The sequence below is a fragment of the Balaenoptera acutorostrata genome, chromosome 7, assembly GCF_949987535.1.
Source record: "Balaenoptera acutorostrata chromosome 7, mBalAcu1.1, whole genome shotgun sequence".
Lineage (NCBI taxonomy): Eukaryota > Metazoa > Chordata > Mammalia > Artiodactyla > Balaenopteridae > Balaenoptera > Balaenoptera acutorostrata.
Window position 1 is genome coordinate 97,092,879 of NC_080070.1, and position 17,145 is coordinate 97,110,023.

General features: G+C 39.8%; 1 protein-coding gene across 8 annotated transcripts in view; it reads left to right on the forward strand.

Moving 5' to 3' along the window:
- GSAP (gamma-secretase activating protein) overlaps positions 1 to 17,145 on the forward strand; it is a 92,010-nt gene that overhangs the window by 43,582 nt on the left and 31,283 nt on the right. For all 8 annotated transcript variants that reach the window (XR_009008837.1, XM_057549972.1, XM_057549969.1 and 5 more), the window contains 6 exons: positions 837 to 914; positions 5,060 to 5,152; positions 5,308 to 5,525; positions 7,116 to 7,185; positions 7,711 to 7,793; positions 10,736 to 10,789. Coding sequence is in view for 7 of the 8 variants with exons in the window: in XM_057549972.1 (XP_057405955.1) it covers positions 837 to 914; positions 5,060 to 5,152; positions 5,308 to 5,525; positions 7,116 to 7,185; positions 7,711 to 7,793; positions 10,736 to 10,789 (596 nt within the window). In the remaining variant the exon portion in view is untranslated. The remainder of the gene's footprint in view (positions 1 to 836; positions 915 to 5,059; positions 5,153 to 5,307; positions 5,526 to 7,115; positions 7,186 to 7,710; positions 7,794 to 10,735; positions 10,790 to 17,145) is intronic.

Genomic DNA, 17,145 nt, shown 5'->3' on the forward strand with positions numbered 1-17,145 from the left:
AGTTCCTTAAAATTAGTATTTATATAGTACATACTGTGGGAAGAGTTAAAATTGCTTAAAATTAGAATTTTCAAAATAAAAAAAAATTTATGCCAGGTCACACCAGAGTTTATTCTGCAGGAGTGCCTAATAGTACCTTCAGAAGTTAGAGATTAAAAGAGTTGAATAACTTAATAACGAAGAAAGTAAAAGTAAATTCAGAAGACCTTTATATATGCTTTAATAGTACAAGTCTGATATTTGTGGAATGTTTTCATACATTTTTCTAATGATTAATCTAACGATTAAAGCCAGAAAATAAAACTTTTCTGAAAGTTTTATTAAGAGCTAATAACCGTGATTAAGAGTTAGAAGAGTGGAGAGTGAAGCCCAACACTACACTGAGTTTAGTAGATAGTCTAACACCCTTTCTGAGTCACAGTGAGATTCCTAAGTGATTCAGAGAAGCCTCTGAGGGCCTTAATGACTGCAAGAGTGTGGCAGTGAACCTTGAGGCACGAGGGCCAGTGAGCCACCTGCTCTCCTCCACCTCTTGGATCCTCAAGTAGATTTCTTCAGGTCCTTCTATCCCAGCACAACCCACTTTTTAAGGTCTAAGATTATCCATAAGCCCAGAGCAACTACTGGCTTGTGACTGCACTCAGGTGATCCGCCTTCAGTGCTGATTTTTGGAGAATGATGGGGAACCATGAGCTCTAGGGCTCCAAAGACACTTGCTTTGTCAGTTTCACAGTTACTAAATGTGGAGCGTATGTCATGGAGTCACTGCCTTGGGTGGAATTCCAGCTCTTTGTTTCTTAACATCCTTTCTCTGGCTTCATGTTCTCTCTCCACAGGGCACAGCAAGACCTTCACTGCTACTCTTGGGCGTGTTGACTCACGTGTGACAAAGGGCATTACCTTTCTCAGCCTTGGTGAGTGAGAGGCATAGGCGTCTCTCTGCTCTGTCTCTTCCTTCCAGTACATGTTATGCCTCATTTTCCTCATGCCTCTTAGGGACTCAGGTTGTGATGACTGTGACTGACCTTTTTGAGGCCAGATAAGGGACGGTTTTCTCTGGAACCCCCCCCCCCAACCAAAAAAAAAGCCTTTTGGCAGGGGGGCGAGGTGATGCATCTCCTTTCTTAGGGAACCTAGGCTGTGGGCTTCCTTATGTTTTTAGTAGCAATCCTAAAAAGCCATTTGTTAGTATAAAAATGATGACAGTGAGCGAGAGGTTTCCTAAAAGCCTATGAGAAATAATACGTGATGTTGTCCCTTGGTTCTAGAGAGACAATGGCTCTTGAGAAATTGTCCGTTCCCTGTTGGTAATTGCTAAAGGCTTCTGAGTCCCATAAATTATTTATGGATCAGCTTGATTGAGTTCTTTTTCATTGAGTAAGTATGGTAAAGGGAACTTGAGTATTTGGCTTAAACATAGTGAGTCTGTAATGAAGAAAATAAAGAAGGGGTTTATGTACCTCCCTACTGAAAGCTGCTGTTCCATGCCAGTTGGGATGAGGGGCACACACCGGTTAGCACAAGACTAAGCAGAACTGTTGTTTGCCTGCATATGGGATATGGCACAATATTTTAAAAAGAAAAGCTTCAGGTTTAGAGCAGATGGATTCTTTAATATTTTCTTCTTTCCCTGTTTCCCAGCCCATCTACTATCATGACAAAGGTTTAGGAAGGTGTTATGTGCAGGAACTGGGAAAAGTCAGAACCAAAGTGATAAAGACCATAAAAATATTTTTTTTGGTCTTTTTTAATTGAAGTATAATTGATTTACAATATTATATTAATCTTAGGTGTACAAATAGTGATTCAATATTTTTATAGATTATACTCCATTTAAAGTTATTACAAGACAATGGCTATATTTCCCTGTGCTGTACATTTTTATACATAGTAGTTTGTACCTCTCAATCTCCTACCCCTGTCTTGCCCCCCCATTCCCTCTCTTCACTGGTAACCACTCGTTTGTTCTCTATATCTGTAAGTCTGCTTTTGTTTTGTTATATATATTTGTTTGTTTTATTTTTTAGATTCCACATGTAAGTGATAACAGCGTATTTGTCTTTCTCTGTCTGACTTATTTCACTGAGCATAATACTCTCTAGGTCCATCCACACTGTTGCAAAAAAAAAAAGATGTTTATTTTGAATGATACTATTGATGAGGAGAGATATCTTATGCTAAGTGGGCCAGTATGTGCCAATTTTTAATATGAGCTCTGAACCTCTGGGAAGTTGCTTTAGAGAGGCCTGCTTCTACTGCTTCCTGTGGTAAGAAGGATAAATATAAGGTTTCCTGGGTCTGAGACTTGATTCTTATCAGAAATCCTTTATCAGCATCCCATCTCGAGAGTGATGTGGGAAACTCTCCACTAAAAAAACTTAGCCTTTTGTGAGGTCAAAGGTATCCTTCCTCTTCTTACCCCTGGGAATGACTCTTGAAAAGGGCAGGCATGATTTAATCTCTGGTCTTCAGAGCGTGGAGAGGGCAAAAATACTAGAGCTTTGTAAAAATAGGCTATCTCACATTAAGTCATCTTTCCTTCTTTAAACAGATTTTAATATATAGGCACAAAATTGTACCCAAGATTAGAAGTATTCTAGAGGTAATTTTTATGACAACAGTATTGCTTTTTTTTTTTTCTTAGAAATACAACACAATAGAGACACTAGAGGTAAATAAGCAAGGCATCTTTTTTTTTTAAAATTAATTTATTTATTTATGGCTGTGTTGGGTCCTCGTTTCTGCGCGAGGGCTTTCTCCAGTTGTGGCAAGCGGGGGCCACTCTTCATCACGGTGCGCAGGCCTCTCACTATCGCGGCCTCTCTTGTTGTGGAGCACAGGCTCCAGACGCGCAGGCTCAGTAGTTGTGGCTCACGGGCCCAGTTGCTCCGCGGCATGTGGGAACTTCCCAGACCAGGGCTCGAACCCGTATCCCCTGCATTGGCAGGCAGACTCTTAACCACTGCGCCACCAGGGAAGCCCAACAGTATTGCTTTTTGAGTGATGTCTTTTTTGCAATTTATTGCATGGAATTTCCCTGAATTGTCACCCTCTTAAAAGGGGCTTATATTGATTGAAATATTAAAGAATAGAGTTTTGGAGGAAGTTTTCCCTGAACCCCAAACACCTGTATATAAGAAAGATATGTTTATACATTAAAAAACTATCATTTTAAAAATTAATACTATATTCTAAGTGTTTTACTTGTTATCTTGATCCTTACAACAATTCTTCTTGGTGATGTTATCCCCATTTTACAGATAATGAAACTGAGTCTCAGAAAGTCTGTGATGTGTGCCCAAGCTTCTTTTAGTGTCTCTTATCAGGGGCACTATATTAGTTTATTGCTGCAATAAGAAATCACCACACATTTAGCCCCTAGATAAATAACACATTGTCTTATGGTTCTGGAGGTGAGAATTCTGCAATGAGTGAGTCCTGAGGTGTCAAGGTGGGGGCAGAAATGGTTCTTTCTGGAGATTCCAGGGAAAAATTCATTCTTTGCCTCCTCCAACATATAGAGGCTAGCATTTTTTGGCTTGTGACCACATCATTCCAGTCTCTCGCATCATCATGTGGTCTTCTCTTCTGTAGTCATTCTCCCTCTTCCTCCCTCTTATAAAACCATTTGTGATTACATTGGGTCCACCTGGATAATCCAGGATATCCCCCCACCTCAAGATCCTTAATCACATCTGAAAGGTCCCTTTTATTACTTAAGGTGACATATTCATAGGCTCCGGGGCTTACCATGTGAACATCTTTGGGAGCCATCATTCAGCCTACCACAGGTACTATTGACATTCTTGGTGAGATAGTAACTTTTGGGTGGGAGAGTCCTGCACATTGAGGGATTTAACCTCCTTGGAGCCCACTCGCTCATCAAATGGCAGTAGGAATCTCCCTTCTACCTGAATAATAGTGACAACTCAGAACATCCTCATGTATTTCCAAATGCCCCCTCTCCCAGGGACATAGTACCACCCTAATTAACTGGTTAAGCGGTAGGGCTAGGAGTTAATCTAGGTCATTTGACGCCTTTCCACTGTGCCCTACTATATCGTTATTTGTGTTTTTCTACTTATGCATTACCATAATGGTAACATTATTGCAACCACTTGTGCTAACTACTTTAACATCACTGAATCCACAGTGACTGAAAGGACACTTATAAGTCAACTGGTTAGAGTTTTACATCCTCTTTCCTTTCCCTTCCACAGAATGCCTTCTATGCACATTATTAGCATGTATTTCTTTGCTTCTTAGGGAAAAAAGAGTCTAGCTGGCTCACTTATAATCTAAATGTTTCATCTATATGAAATTCACTACTGTTATATGAATTTCTTTGTTTTTCTAAGATCCTAGAAAAATTATTGGCAAGGGCTACTTCTACCCTGCCCCCTTCTCCAGAAACCTATTTTTTATACCTTGCCTCAATCTGTATACAAATGTTCTTTGTACAGAAATATCTAGTGCAGGGACTGTGAAGATGTGCATTCTAGGCAGCTTGCTATGCATGGAAACAAATTAGTACTTCACAAAGTGTCAGAATGCCTGCAGAGACTGTTTTGATGAGTATCAATTTAAAGCTTCTTTAGAGAAGATGACGACATGATGAGCAGTGGGCAGACATAGGAGACTAAATTGTAGAGCTTCCCCCACATGGCAGAAATTATGCAGGAAATTCCCATGATAAGCTATTTCCAGCCTGTCAGATTAAGGAATAATTCATGTTGCTGGATATATTTTATTCTAACTTACTCTCAGAGCTCATTTAGATTCCTATAAAGCCACAGTTCTCTTAGAAACAAAACTACAGATATAAGTTAAGATAACCATGGCTAACTGTCTGAAGAAAATTAGGTACAGGTAGAAATAAACGAGATATTGCTAGGAAGACGGACCGTACTGACATCAGACAGCTTCTTATTACATTGGACAAAACCTTTGTGTTTTAAGAGGTTCAAAGAAAAATAGGGATACCGTAAAGTTGTTGGCTTTATCTGTACCTGTACAGCTCTTGCCACGTGGAACTGACTTAAATCTTTCTCTTCCACAGACTATTATGTGGCTGTTTACTTACCTGGTCATTTCTTTCATCTACTTAACATTCAACATCCAGACCTGATCTGCCACAGTCTGTTTCTGACAGGTATGGCTGTAATTTTTCCCCTCATGAACAGGGTACATTTGGGTTCTTTTTTTTTTTTTTTTTTTGGGTTCGTTTTAACGTTAATATTTATGTTTGGGGGAGAGGGGCTTCTTTTATTTGCTGATCTACTTTTTTTTTTTTTTTTTTTTGGCCAGGAAACAGTGAAGTGATTGATATGCTACCTCATAGTCCTTTACAGTCACTGTCAGGACCCCTGGTCCTGGATTGGTGTTCCGGAAAGCTCTATAGGGCGCTCCTCAACCAGTCATACTTACTGGAGTTCCTGTGGAACACCCGGCTGGACTGCGAGAAGCTGGCCTTGTTGCACTGTGTGCTCTCATGTGGCCGAGACCCACGGCGACTGGAAGCCAAGGTGGGAGTGTAGCTTAAGTTTAAAAAGTGGCAAATGGACAACACGAGACGTGTACATTTAGTGGCTGAAATGAACAGAAGTTATTTTTATTGGGTAACAATTGAGGTTTATGGTCTCCATCCTGACTTGAACATATTCTTCGCTTGTGCTCCTTCTTTATGGACACAGACCTCAGACTGGGAGGGAGTGTCTGTTCTTTTCACTATTCTCTTTTCCATATTGTGAGTAAATGTTAGCTCTATCGGTAACATTCCAAGGAAGTGCTCGGTACATAGTTTCTCAAATATCTGCTTTTTCTCCTGGTTTGTATTTGGTGTATAGCATGAAGAGGACTAAAATCTGGTGGTAAATAAAATCTATTTATGACATTTTAAATAGAGATAGCTCACATTTATATTTCACATTATAGTTTATGAAGCGCTTTCATACATCTTATCATTTAATATTACAGCTATTCTGTGAAGTTGAAGAAACCCCCCATTAGACTTGATTGGGACCAATGGGTGGTTGGTCAATTAAAAAAAGATGGCCTAAATATTTTCTTTTAACCTAAAATATATAAATGTACATTTATTCCCGTATCTTTTAATGTAGATTAAGGCCCTTTCTTTGTGTATCAGCTAATTGGAGTTCAAAATCGTTTTTCTTACATAAAACCACTAAGTAATGTCTTGGCTTTCTTTATCTGTACCTGTATGGCTCTTGCAGTTACTTTCTTTTTCTTTTCTTTTCATTTTATTCCCTAAGGAGGTCAATAGTTTAAAAATCCTTTCAAAGCAGTTTGTGTATATCAGGCAATTTTTTCTTTTATAGTTGTCTCACACCTAGTTTTTTAATAAGTGTTTTAGAGACATGTCTTGGAGGCTTTCCCAAGCTTTCAACTTTTATTGACCCGCCAGCATTCTTTTTGTATCCATATTTCACTTGTCTATGCTAATATTTTATTAACTTAACTAATTGTGAAAATAAGCACAACTAGCTTGAGTAGGTTTGGAAATAAGAACAATTATTGGCAGGATCAGAAATGCGAGAGTGCTCTATGGCTAGGCAAGCCTCATAGCATCAATTCTAAGGTCGGGAACAAGGGGTTTCGTTCCTGCAGCGGTGAGGATGGTTATAGAGGTTGATTGAGAGAACTGTTGATATAACAGGGATTATACCTTCCTTGATAGCATAGCCATGCTCACAATGATTAAATGGTGTAATTGAGCTGAAATTCAAACCCAGGTCTGCTGCCTCCAAGCTCAGTGGTTGAGTTTGGTTTTCTCCTGTATCCATAGCTCTTCACACTGCGACTTTGCTATAATATGCCCTACTCTAGCAAAAACGAACATTGGGTTCAAGAAGGCTTATTTGGATCCCAGTCAAGGGCATTTATTAAAATGATGTACAAAAAGGACCTCATTTATATTTTACCCACACGGCCTTACGTTATGTATCTCAGAGATTGTGTAGAAGTGAGTGTGTTCTTAGGCAATTCTAAAAGAGATACAAAATTTTAAACTATTCATATATATTTTTTACTTCTTTGGTGGTGGGGGCAGGGTGCAGATTTAAATACCAATAGATTTGTCTTCTTACTTTTTAAAGATTATTCAATGGATTTCTGAGAACATCTCTGCCTGCCATTCATTTGACCTCATTCAGGAATTTATAATTGGTAGGTGTTGCTGATGGTGCAAATTAAGTTGAACCCTTGACCCTTTTGCTTAAGGGAAAGCAGTAAATTGATAATGCCTCAATCTGTCAAAATGCTGGGTCGGAGTGTTTTTTCATTTTTTTTAAACTCTGTTGTAGTCAGCACCTAATTAAATTTCATTCTCTTGTGGTTTTGTAAGAAGCTGTGGCTGTTCAGAGACTGATGACATATAAGATATGATCTTGATTCTATAACCTTATTAGTGATTTTTTTTAAGCATTGTGTTGGCTGGTTCTGTGTGAAGTGGTTATAACGTCATTTGGATAGATGTAAGTGCCAAATACTTTTTTAAAAATTATTCTCAATGTAAAAAGTAGAACCTGAACATTTTAATCAGCGGATAGAACCATAACGATTAGCCTTTTGCAGATGAAGGCTAAGGCAATGAAAACTCTTGTGGGTTTGCTTGTTTGGGTGAATTACAATGTCTACTGCCTTATTCTTCATATTAAAACATGTCTTTTTTCCCCCAAAAAACTTACTCAGCTTCTTCATATTGGAGCATCTATCCAGAGACAAGTAACATGGATAAACTCTTGCCATACTCCTCACTGCTCACTTGGGATACAGTAAGTTAACACTTTATATTCTTTATGTAATTAAAATTGATTCATTGCTGTGGGTCAGTTGTAGGACATTCCTGTCACAGTAACCAAGGTTGTGATTTCATTTCTGTTTTGATGCATAAGGATCTGAATTGGAGTTTTCTGGCAGAAAAATAATAGTGAGTCCTTGCTGTTGGCCAGTTTTATTTACATAAAACAGTAGAACTGAAGGAGAAGGCACAGCATACGTGTTACTCTTCCTACTACCAAGCAGAATGAAGCCTCTATCATCTTCAGATGGTTTTAGTTTTTAATTTTTTTCAAGCAGCTAGAGTAGATGAAAATATTTCTTAGGGTTTTATAAATGAGCAACGGCTGGACCACTGCTGTTATTCTGAGCTGTTCTATTTACTTAGTAGATTAGCACCTTCATGAGCTTTTTTCCCAGCCTTAGAAAGAAAATCTGTGATAACTTTAAAACGTCAAGATCAGTAAAAGTCAGTAATCTTAAGCAACTCCATGCCATTCAACCTTTTCTTCCTGTTGGTCCAGACTCCCTTCCTTTTAGTTGGGAAGAAATGTGTCAGGAGAAAACATTGTTCATTTTCTCTTGAATGTGGTTCAGTAAACTGAGCTTTGTTGGATCAGAAGTGAAAACCATGTACAGGCTCCCCCTGAAAAAGGTTCTGCCTCTCCTCCTTTCATATTTAGATGTTAGGACTACTGTGTGCTTAGTCTTGAGGCAGAGAAAACCATGTACAGGCTCCCCCTGAAAAAGGTTCTGCCTCTCCTCCTTTCATATTTAGATGTTAGGACTACTGTGTGCTTAGTCTTGAGGCAGAGGTTTGTATCAAAAAAGCATTTAGAAAAATAAATTTAATTCAGGTAGCACAGACACAGGAAAATAAGTACGAGGATAAATGGTAACACTTCCCATTTTGTTTTTAGGCTATCTAAATATAGTCCTTTAAAAAGGCATATCAGATGTGTTTGATTAATTTTTTTCCTTTTTTTTTGTTTTCTGTGGCTGTGCCACGCGGCACACGGGATCCCAGTTCCCCGACCAGGGATCTAACCCGTGCCGCCTGCAGTGGAAGCGCAGAGTCCTAACCACTGGACTGCCAGGGAAGTCCCATTTTGGACGAATTTCTAAATTTTTGGTATACGCAACGGTAGTGTTTTCCCAAAGACCCTTTCTTCTTGTCTCTCAACTTTCATGCCTCTCTGTAAAATTATAAGGAAAGATCTGAGCTTGTTTCTTCTCCAGGCCCTCATTGTTTGAAGAACCCTTGTGAATATACATGCAGACTCTGTGGTAATGTGGCAGGAAGTTCGCAGGTTAATCCGTACCCCTCCCCCAGAAGCAGGAAATGCACATTTCATCTTCCTCCCCTCACCACCCAATGCTGGCTGTCTCTGTCCTGTGTTCAGTGTCTGGGAGCCCGGGTCTGGACCTCTAGTTCCCAGGGTTGTGTTTAAACATGGAGCACGTGTTAGTTGGGTGTTGTGTGAGTGTCATCCTGACAGGCAGTTCTTCACATTTGCATTTCTCCTTCTTTGTGGGGCAGAGGAGATGTGTGGACATACAGAGTGACATCAGGAAGTCCTACAAGAAGTGCAATATGAAAAAACCCAAAGTTTTAACCACTGCGTACAGAGCTTATTTTAGGGTTTATCATGTTGCTTTAGACTTCTTGCGGTTGGAGTAGGTTACCTTAAAGGTCTCTCCTAATCCTGAAATTCTATGAGCCTATGATTTTCTTTAGCAATGATGTAAATCATTTTCTTTTCTCTAATCTGCATATGCTCTTAATGCTATACCCTTAATAAATAAATTTCACACTTCTGTATGGAGACAGATTATTTCTGTAAATAACTGAATTGGGTTATCTTTTTTAAGATACTAGAAAATATTGTGTCTTACACATAGATAATCCTGAATTATGCTTTGCAGACTGTGAGACTTGTTATACTTATTTGAAGATGCTATTTATAACCTAGAGCTGTAGTGAAATTTCTATTGCTGAGTAGTGATAAGTGAAGCATACATAGATTTTTATTACAGGCTTTCTCCTGTCCAGTGGAGGACTCAGTTGCTTGAATGTTCTGGAAATTTATTTCTCCATCCCTGTGATGCCCTTTTTCTCAGAAATATTGTATGTCAATAAGACCCAGGACATTTAAGTTCTAAACAAATACCAGGTTTTATTTCTATTTTCTCATATATCATCTACTTATTTTTTAGGAAATGAAAGAGGAATTGACTAGTTGACAGGTTAATATACATAATTAACATGGAAACACACTTTTTAAAATAAATAAGTGGCAATTTTGTCAGTTTATCTTTTTATTTAAATTTCTGTTTTAATGCTCACTAGTTAGCAGAATGTTATAATTTGGACTTCCTGATATGAATTGCATCTTGCAGATTTGCCATGGTGATCTGGCTATGTAAACACTTCATGGGGATCTCTTATTTCCGAAATCACGGTAGAGGATGAAGTGCAGAACAGTTTTCCACTGAGGTCAAAAAAGAATCCCATTACTGAGGCAGGGACCAACTATCATACATTTAAGTGAAAGAGCGAGGAAGGAGTACAAGAAAGGAAAGTGTCCACCTTATTATTATACTTGATGGTGCAAATGTAATTTGCCTCCTTTGTTCTTAAATGGAAGTGTGTAAATAATACATTATTTACTCTGTATTTCTTCATAATAGTTTATCCTTTCCTTTAGTGACACTGTCAACTATTATAATCATAACTTTACAGAATATTTCCCTTCCCGAGGCAAGAGATAGGTTGTGTTCACTGGTATTTATAAACCCCAAGTTTTATTTAAAGTAAAGGTTAGCAAACTGGGAGCTGCCCTCAGCTTCTGTCTGCACGGAAGACACTTCCTGAAGGCTCGGGCTGGGGGTAGTTGATACGTTTAGCAGTTGTGTGTATGTTTTTCCCCCACCACAGGAAATTCCTGGAATAACCCTTGTGACAGAAGAGATTCCATTGCCTCTTATGAAGGTAAGTGCTTACAGTGAGAGACAAAAGCCCAGACCTGCGTGGCTTCCTTGCTGGCCTCACAGTCGCCTGCCCCGAGTGTCACGGTGGTTCCGAAAGGAATTGTAAACTGTCAGGGGAGGATGGTGCAAGGGGTAAGGCTAGTTGTCTAGGCAGTCCTTCCTAAATGGTAGTCACCAAGGATGATATCAGGGCAATTCTTAGGAATGCTCTTTGAAGAGGGAGGTTTTCTGAAGACAGAGAACTGCAGGGCTCGGTGTGAAGTGTATAGAAGTCATACTTTCCACTGTGCCTCAAACCAATCCATGCTGGAGGAGTTCTTGTAAATTTTCTTGAGCAGACCTAGGAGCTGTTTTTTACTTCACTTGCATTGTCACCCCCTCAAACAAACACACACACACAGAATCTTAGAACCGTTAAGTAACCTGGGCTGGGATTAACTAATTTCCTTCTCGTTCTGAGAACAGTGATTCTGTTTCTCAAGAGTGACCTGCTCGGGCTGTCCCTGTGGTCTCCGCACACACCTTCTTCCTGCCCACTAAGCGGCAGCGTTAGTGTCTCTCTACAGTTTGGTGGTTTCAGAGGAGTTTCTGAGTACAATAGGGAGGGTGGGGTGGGTGAGCAGAGAAGAATGTGTATGTAGTTAAAAACTGAGGAGTATTTTAACATAGTTTCCTTGAAGCTCCTTTGTTGTTTTTGGCATTGCCTCCTGTTAATTATAGCTTGGTGTGTGCTGGGAAATCTCAACTTTTGGCAGCAGGCAGCCTAGTATGCTGCTGCCTTTTACTATTTACATTTGATTCTTTTGGATCCACGAAGGGCAGGCCAGGCTCCGGCAGCTGAGGGAAAGCCTTGGGCGTTTGAGGTCACGGTGATGCCCTGGGGGTGAAAGAGGGCTGACTGGGGCAGGTTTAGTGGTTCTGGGTTTTGGTCCTTTAAGGGGAGATGGACAAGAGATATATCTAGGCAGCAGAGTGAGACAACTGTGAAGGTCTATAAAAGCAGGAAGACGAGGGAAAAGAAAGGTTTGATTAATAGCTTAAAAGATTCTTATTAAGAGCCTCCATCCTTTCATTTTATTGTTTCTGCTTTTACCACTAGTCCAACAAATCCATACCGTGTTTAATGGACACACAATAAACCAGCGAAGGAAATTTTAAAAAGAAAGCAATGTCACCCACAATTCTACAGTTCCTAATATATTGTCTATTTGCCCCATTTCCTCTTGGTCTTTGTCATAGGTCTGCATGTTTTACCTAGTAGTAATGGCCATCTAGTGATATTTAATAAAGATTATGAATTATAATATATCATACGCATTTTCATGTTGGTACATAAACTTCATAATTTTCATAATTATGATTTCTAATGATTCCATAGGTTTCCACTGTGTTGCTGTGTCTTAGTTTACTTAATCATTCTTCTGTTTTGAGACATTTAGTTTGTCTCTAGCCTCCATTAAAAAAAATATTTTTTTGCTATTAAAAATAATGTGGCAGTGAATACTTTTATGTAGTTTTTTGTGTGTGTATGTGATTTATTCCCCTAAGGTTAAATGCCCAGGAGTATTATTGGGTGAAAGGCTATGACAAGTTTTATAGCTTTTGATTCTTATTGCCAAATTGATATTCAAAATATGTTGTGATAATTTACACTGTTACAAGGGATTTATGAGTTTATCGATTTTACTATAACCTTACATTATTGTGTATTTTCATTTAAAAAATTAAGTAAGTATAAAAGAGTGATGGGAAAGTTCTCAAACTTTTTACCAATTGCCTTATTCTAAGAATACAATTTGCCTTTGCTTGGGAACAAAATAGCTTATTTTTGCCCTCTCTGATTTTCTTCTTTTCTTTTTTTTTTTTTTCTATTTGTGTGTGTGTGTGTAAAATTATGTTTTTATGTAGTTCATTTTTCTTCCTTCTTGGTATTCACTTTGTCTTCTCCTCACTGTTTTCTATTCTCCCCTAGTTATCTTTAGCATTTGGCTCTGAAGAGAGTTGTTTCCCATTAACTGTTCCCAAACATGCTTGGAAGCTCTTCCGAGACTCCACATACATTCATGTGTTAGTAAGAAGTGTTATGTAGGACAAGTTTGAGCTGTAGATCTCTTTACTGTCCTCTCCACGCAGACACAATCCATCAGGGAAGGCAGAGGAATGCTGCCGGGATTTGCCTTGGGCTCAGGAGAAGATGTCACTGGGTTTGGTGGCCAGCTCCACTCCAATCCCCCACTGCCATCACTAATCATACCTTCCAGTTCACAGGACACCTGGTCCCGATAGCTCTCATTTGTTTCCCCATCTCTGCTTGCATAATACCTCTGAGAATAAGCAGCTGCCTTTGACCTAGTTCTACCGCAATTCCCAGCCTAATTATATTGCAGTGGATCTGGTTCCAGTGGCAATCCCACCTACTTTTCCTCCCTCCCCAGCCCATTATGTGACTGTTCTTGCAGCTTCCCCATAGGAGTTGGCTTTGAGCACCCTTGACCTGAAACACAAGTTACCTTTTGAAGGCATGCTTGCTGCCGGACTTTCCACGAGGCCCAAGGGACCCCAGACTACTCTGACCACACTTGCTTCCATCCTGCTTGGAAGATGACTGCCCTGATAAGGAGTCTGGAGAGGGATGAGCAAAATGAAACTAGATGAGCACTTTCCTTCTGCTCTCTCTGCAAATAAGTTTAGTGCGAAGTGAAGCACTTTACAAATGTTTAACATATGAACATCGAATTTAATTGGTTTATACCAGTTTATCACCTGAAAGACAAAAGCCTTCCTTTATAGAATGGTTTCCAAAAGAATTTTAAAAAAATGAAACGAAATGTATGTTAAAACAAGGTCCTCGCCTTAAAAAGGAATGTCATCAAGAATGGCCTTCCTAAGAATGAATTTATCTCTTCCACGGGAAGTCATGTAAGGATTAAAAAAAAAAAGTAGAAACAATAGCTTACTTGAATATCAATAATGGAGAAATGGAGTATTGTTAAGCCAGACATCTTTAGTTTCATTTTATAAAGTAAGGAAGCCTTTAATTTAATCATTTGTGTAGCGACTATTAACTATCTGACCTAGAGACTGGGAAGGAGAAAGACTTCAAGCCCCATCCCAGTTATGGCCACTCCAAGTGAGGGCATGGCTACAGTGTCCATCAGGGGTCTAGATGCCCCTGAGCAATTGGGGAAAGAGTGGTTGACACCTGTGCTGTTCTCCATTCAGAGACTGGTTCACTTAATTATGCTTCTTCTCTGAAACACTTAAAAAGTGTTTAAAAAATACTGTTTTAATTGGGCAGAGCATGACTATAATTAAGCGTCTAATGAAACACAAAAGACACTCTTTCCCTTGACCCTCCCAGTACAGACAGTCACCATCACTTAAAGAAAACGTTTCTTAGAGATCCAAAGTATCAACAATCGCAGTGTAGAAGCTTACAATTTTTAAAAATGAGAATGGTTGCTTTGACAACAGTGTAGCATTATGAGAAATGTCAATTGGTTATGTGGGAAATATTGACTTTCCAAAGTTTAGTTTGTACATACGTGATCTTGTGATATAACTAGAAATATATATTTGGTCTTCTTCCGTGGTTCCCGGCACAGAGCTCCTAAAATCCTTGTAATTTCCTAAGTGATAAAAGCTACAAGTGCATCTTTTGTTATAATGTTTAGTGTTTGTTCCAGTTCCTGAAGTAGCTCCAGAGTACAAAGGTGAAAAGAATATCTTTTATTATTCCTAACAAGCCCCTTTCAGCCACACCTGAGTTTGTTAATGAGGTGACTTTTGGAAAGCACCTAAGGATGGAGCTGGTTTCCAGGAAAACTAACCATGTGATTAGCAGGTTGGCACTTTGAGCCCTCTACCACCACTACCTTCCAAAGCTAGAGTGGCTGGAGATGGAGTTCAGTCACCAACGTCCAGTGATTTAATCCATCATGCCTATGTAATGGAGCCTCCATAAAGAACCCTAACTGAAGACCTTCTGGGTTGGATGAATATATGGAGGTGCAGGGCTGGGGGTTCCGCACCTGGAGAGGGCACGGAAGCTCAGAACCCATTCCCACACGGCCTGCCCCACGCATCTCTTCAATCTGGCTCTTACTGAGTTGTATACTTTTATAATCAACTGGTATATAGTAAGTAAACTGTATTCCTGAGTTCCATGAGCCACTGTAACAAATTCTAGAACCCATGAAGGGGGTGCTGGGAACCTCGGATTGATAGGCAGTCAGTCAGAATCACAGGTAACAACGTGGACCTGCGATTAGCATCTGAAATGGGGGGCAGTCTTGTGGGACTGAGCCCTCACAACCTGTGGGATCTGACACTATCTCCAGGTAATCATAGGACACCCTGCTGGCATTGGAGAACTGATGGATGTGGAGAAAAAAACCCCACACATTTGGTGCCCAGAAGTGAAATATTCTGTGAATAGACTGTTGTAGAGAAAAAACAAGAGTTATTCCTATACAACATATTTTTGGGGACAGAGAGTTATGGCACGTTCAATTAATATTGTATAAACATAATTTTATGATGTTACAAAGAAACACAACTTATTAGAGACAGAGCACCAGGCTGGTAAATTCATTCCTGTCATATCTGTAGAGATGGGGGTACCTTCAGTTTACTTCTCAGATGATGAAATTGAGGAACAGACCCAGGATCAAGAATTCTTGTTTTTGTCTCTCAAGAAGGCAAAGCCACTAGGCTGTGCTGCTTTTATTCATAGTTTAGTTGAAGACATAATGTTCAATTCTTAAGGTTGAGAGGAGGGAACTATCTTAGCATTGGCTTTCTCAGGATATATGCCGATTGCGAGATGGAATAGTTTAGAGCCATATTTAGGGAGTTACATGAAAAATTACATCCCATTAAAAATGGCTAAGAGTACTACCCAGCTGTGCAAAGAAGAGAGATATTTTTACTAAATGTTGGGAAGAAGGAGAAAGTCCACTTATAAATAGGAGAACTTGGACTTACAACATGCAGTCCCCTCGGCAGGAAGCCTCAGGAGTTCTGGTGGCTGGTCCTCTGTATGGATGGCCTGCTTAGAGCATCTTGGCTTAGTATCGTACCTTGCTATCTTTATGGACACAAAGACATTTCTATTTTATTCTGTCTGTGCTGAAGGTAGTAGGTCACTGTGTTTCTCTGGGCTGCAAGTAAAAGCTGATACTGAGATGGTATCCACTGAAGAGCCAAGTTGGATTGATGCTTTACTTCTGCTAGTTGAGCCCTGATATGAAGGGTAAAGGTTCTCTCTGAGTTGGCTTCCTCTTCTGTAAAAGAAGATGCTGGTTCATCAGCAGATGTAGGATCAAAGCCAGAGGGCCTTTAAGAAATGAAAGGCAGATGTTTTTCTCCTGGCAGTAATTTGCAGCTGAGCCAGTAAGTACCACAGGGCTTTTTATCTTCCTTTTTAAAGAAAAAAAATCAAAATTATTTCCCACATAAATGGGAAACAGTCCCTTAATGTAACCCTTTGGTCTTTTTGTTCAATTAATAGTTGTGATGGGCTACATTTGGTAATTATTTCATGTCATCCTAAGAGACAAAATAAGATTATTTCTCAAGAAGAGACTTGGAATAATTTTCCTTCCTTTAAAATCAAAATTTAAAACTCCCCCTGTGCAGGGAAGTGCTTCTGGGTCATTCCTTGAGGATCTGATGGCTTCTAACACCAGAGTCTCCCAGAAGTAGCTAAATTCACGGGTATTTTTCTTAGAAAGCATTTCTGTGTATTTGAAAGCTTTATAAGCTCTTTTCAAGAAGCTGGCGATGTGCTTCAGACTGTTGTGGCTTTCACTTTGCTGTTGTCCCTGATGAATATGGTGCTTAGTATTCAACTAGTTCTGTAAGTGCCGGTTGACGGAAAGCAGTGGCTTTCTGTGCTCCCAGGTTGGCTGCTAGGGTGTGATTGTGTAGCTCTCATGCCCCCCCGCCCCCCTCCCCGTACCATGCTATAACAGCTAACCTTTTACCTTGGAGCCTCTTTTACTCTCTGGGTTAATGAGCATGCTGGTGTTACTTTGGCATTTGAGATCCTTTGAGGATTGGTCCTAACCTCCTGTCTAACCCTGTCTCCTATTCTGTCATAACACAATTGCAAGTCTTCAGACAACTGATTCTTCATCAGCCTTTAAACCAGAGATGTAGATGAGAACCTTTGAGGGTGGGAGGGAGACTGGGATGACCTGTATATGCTCAAGCGTGTTCTCAGCCCAGGCTGAATGGTCGGCTTGCCTGGGGACCGTCGAACACTCATGAGGCTCAGGTCACACCCCACACCAGTTAGGATTCTAGGGGATGGGACCCAGGTGGTTGCTGAGGTTGGTAAATACACCCTAGAGG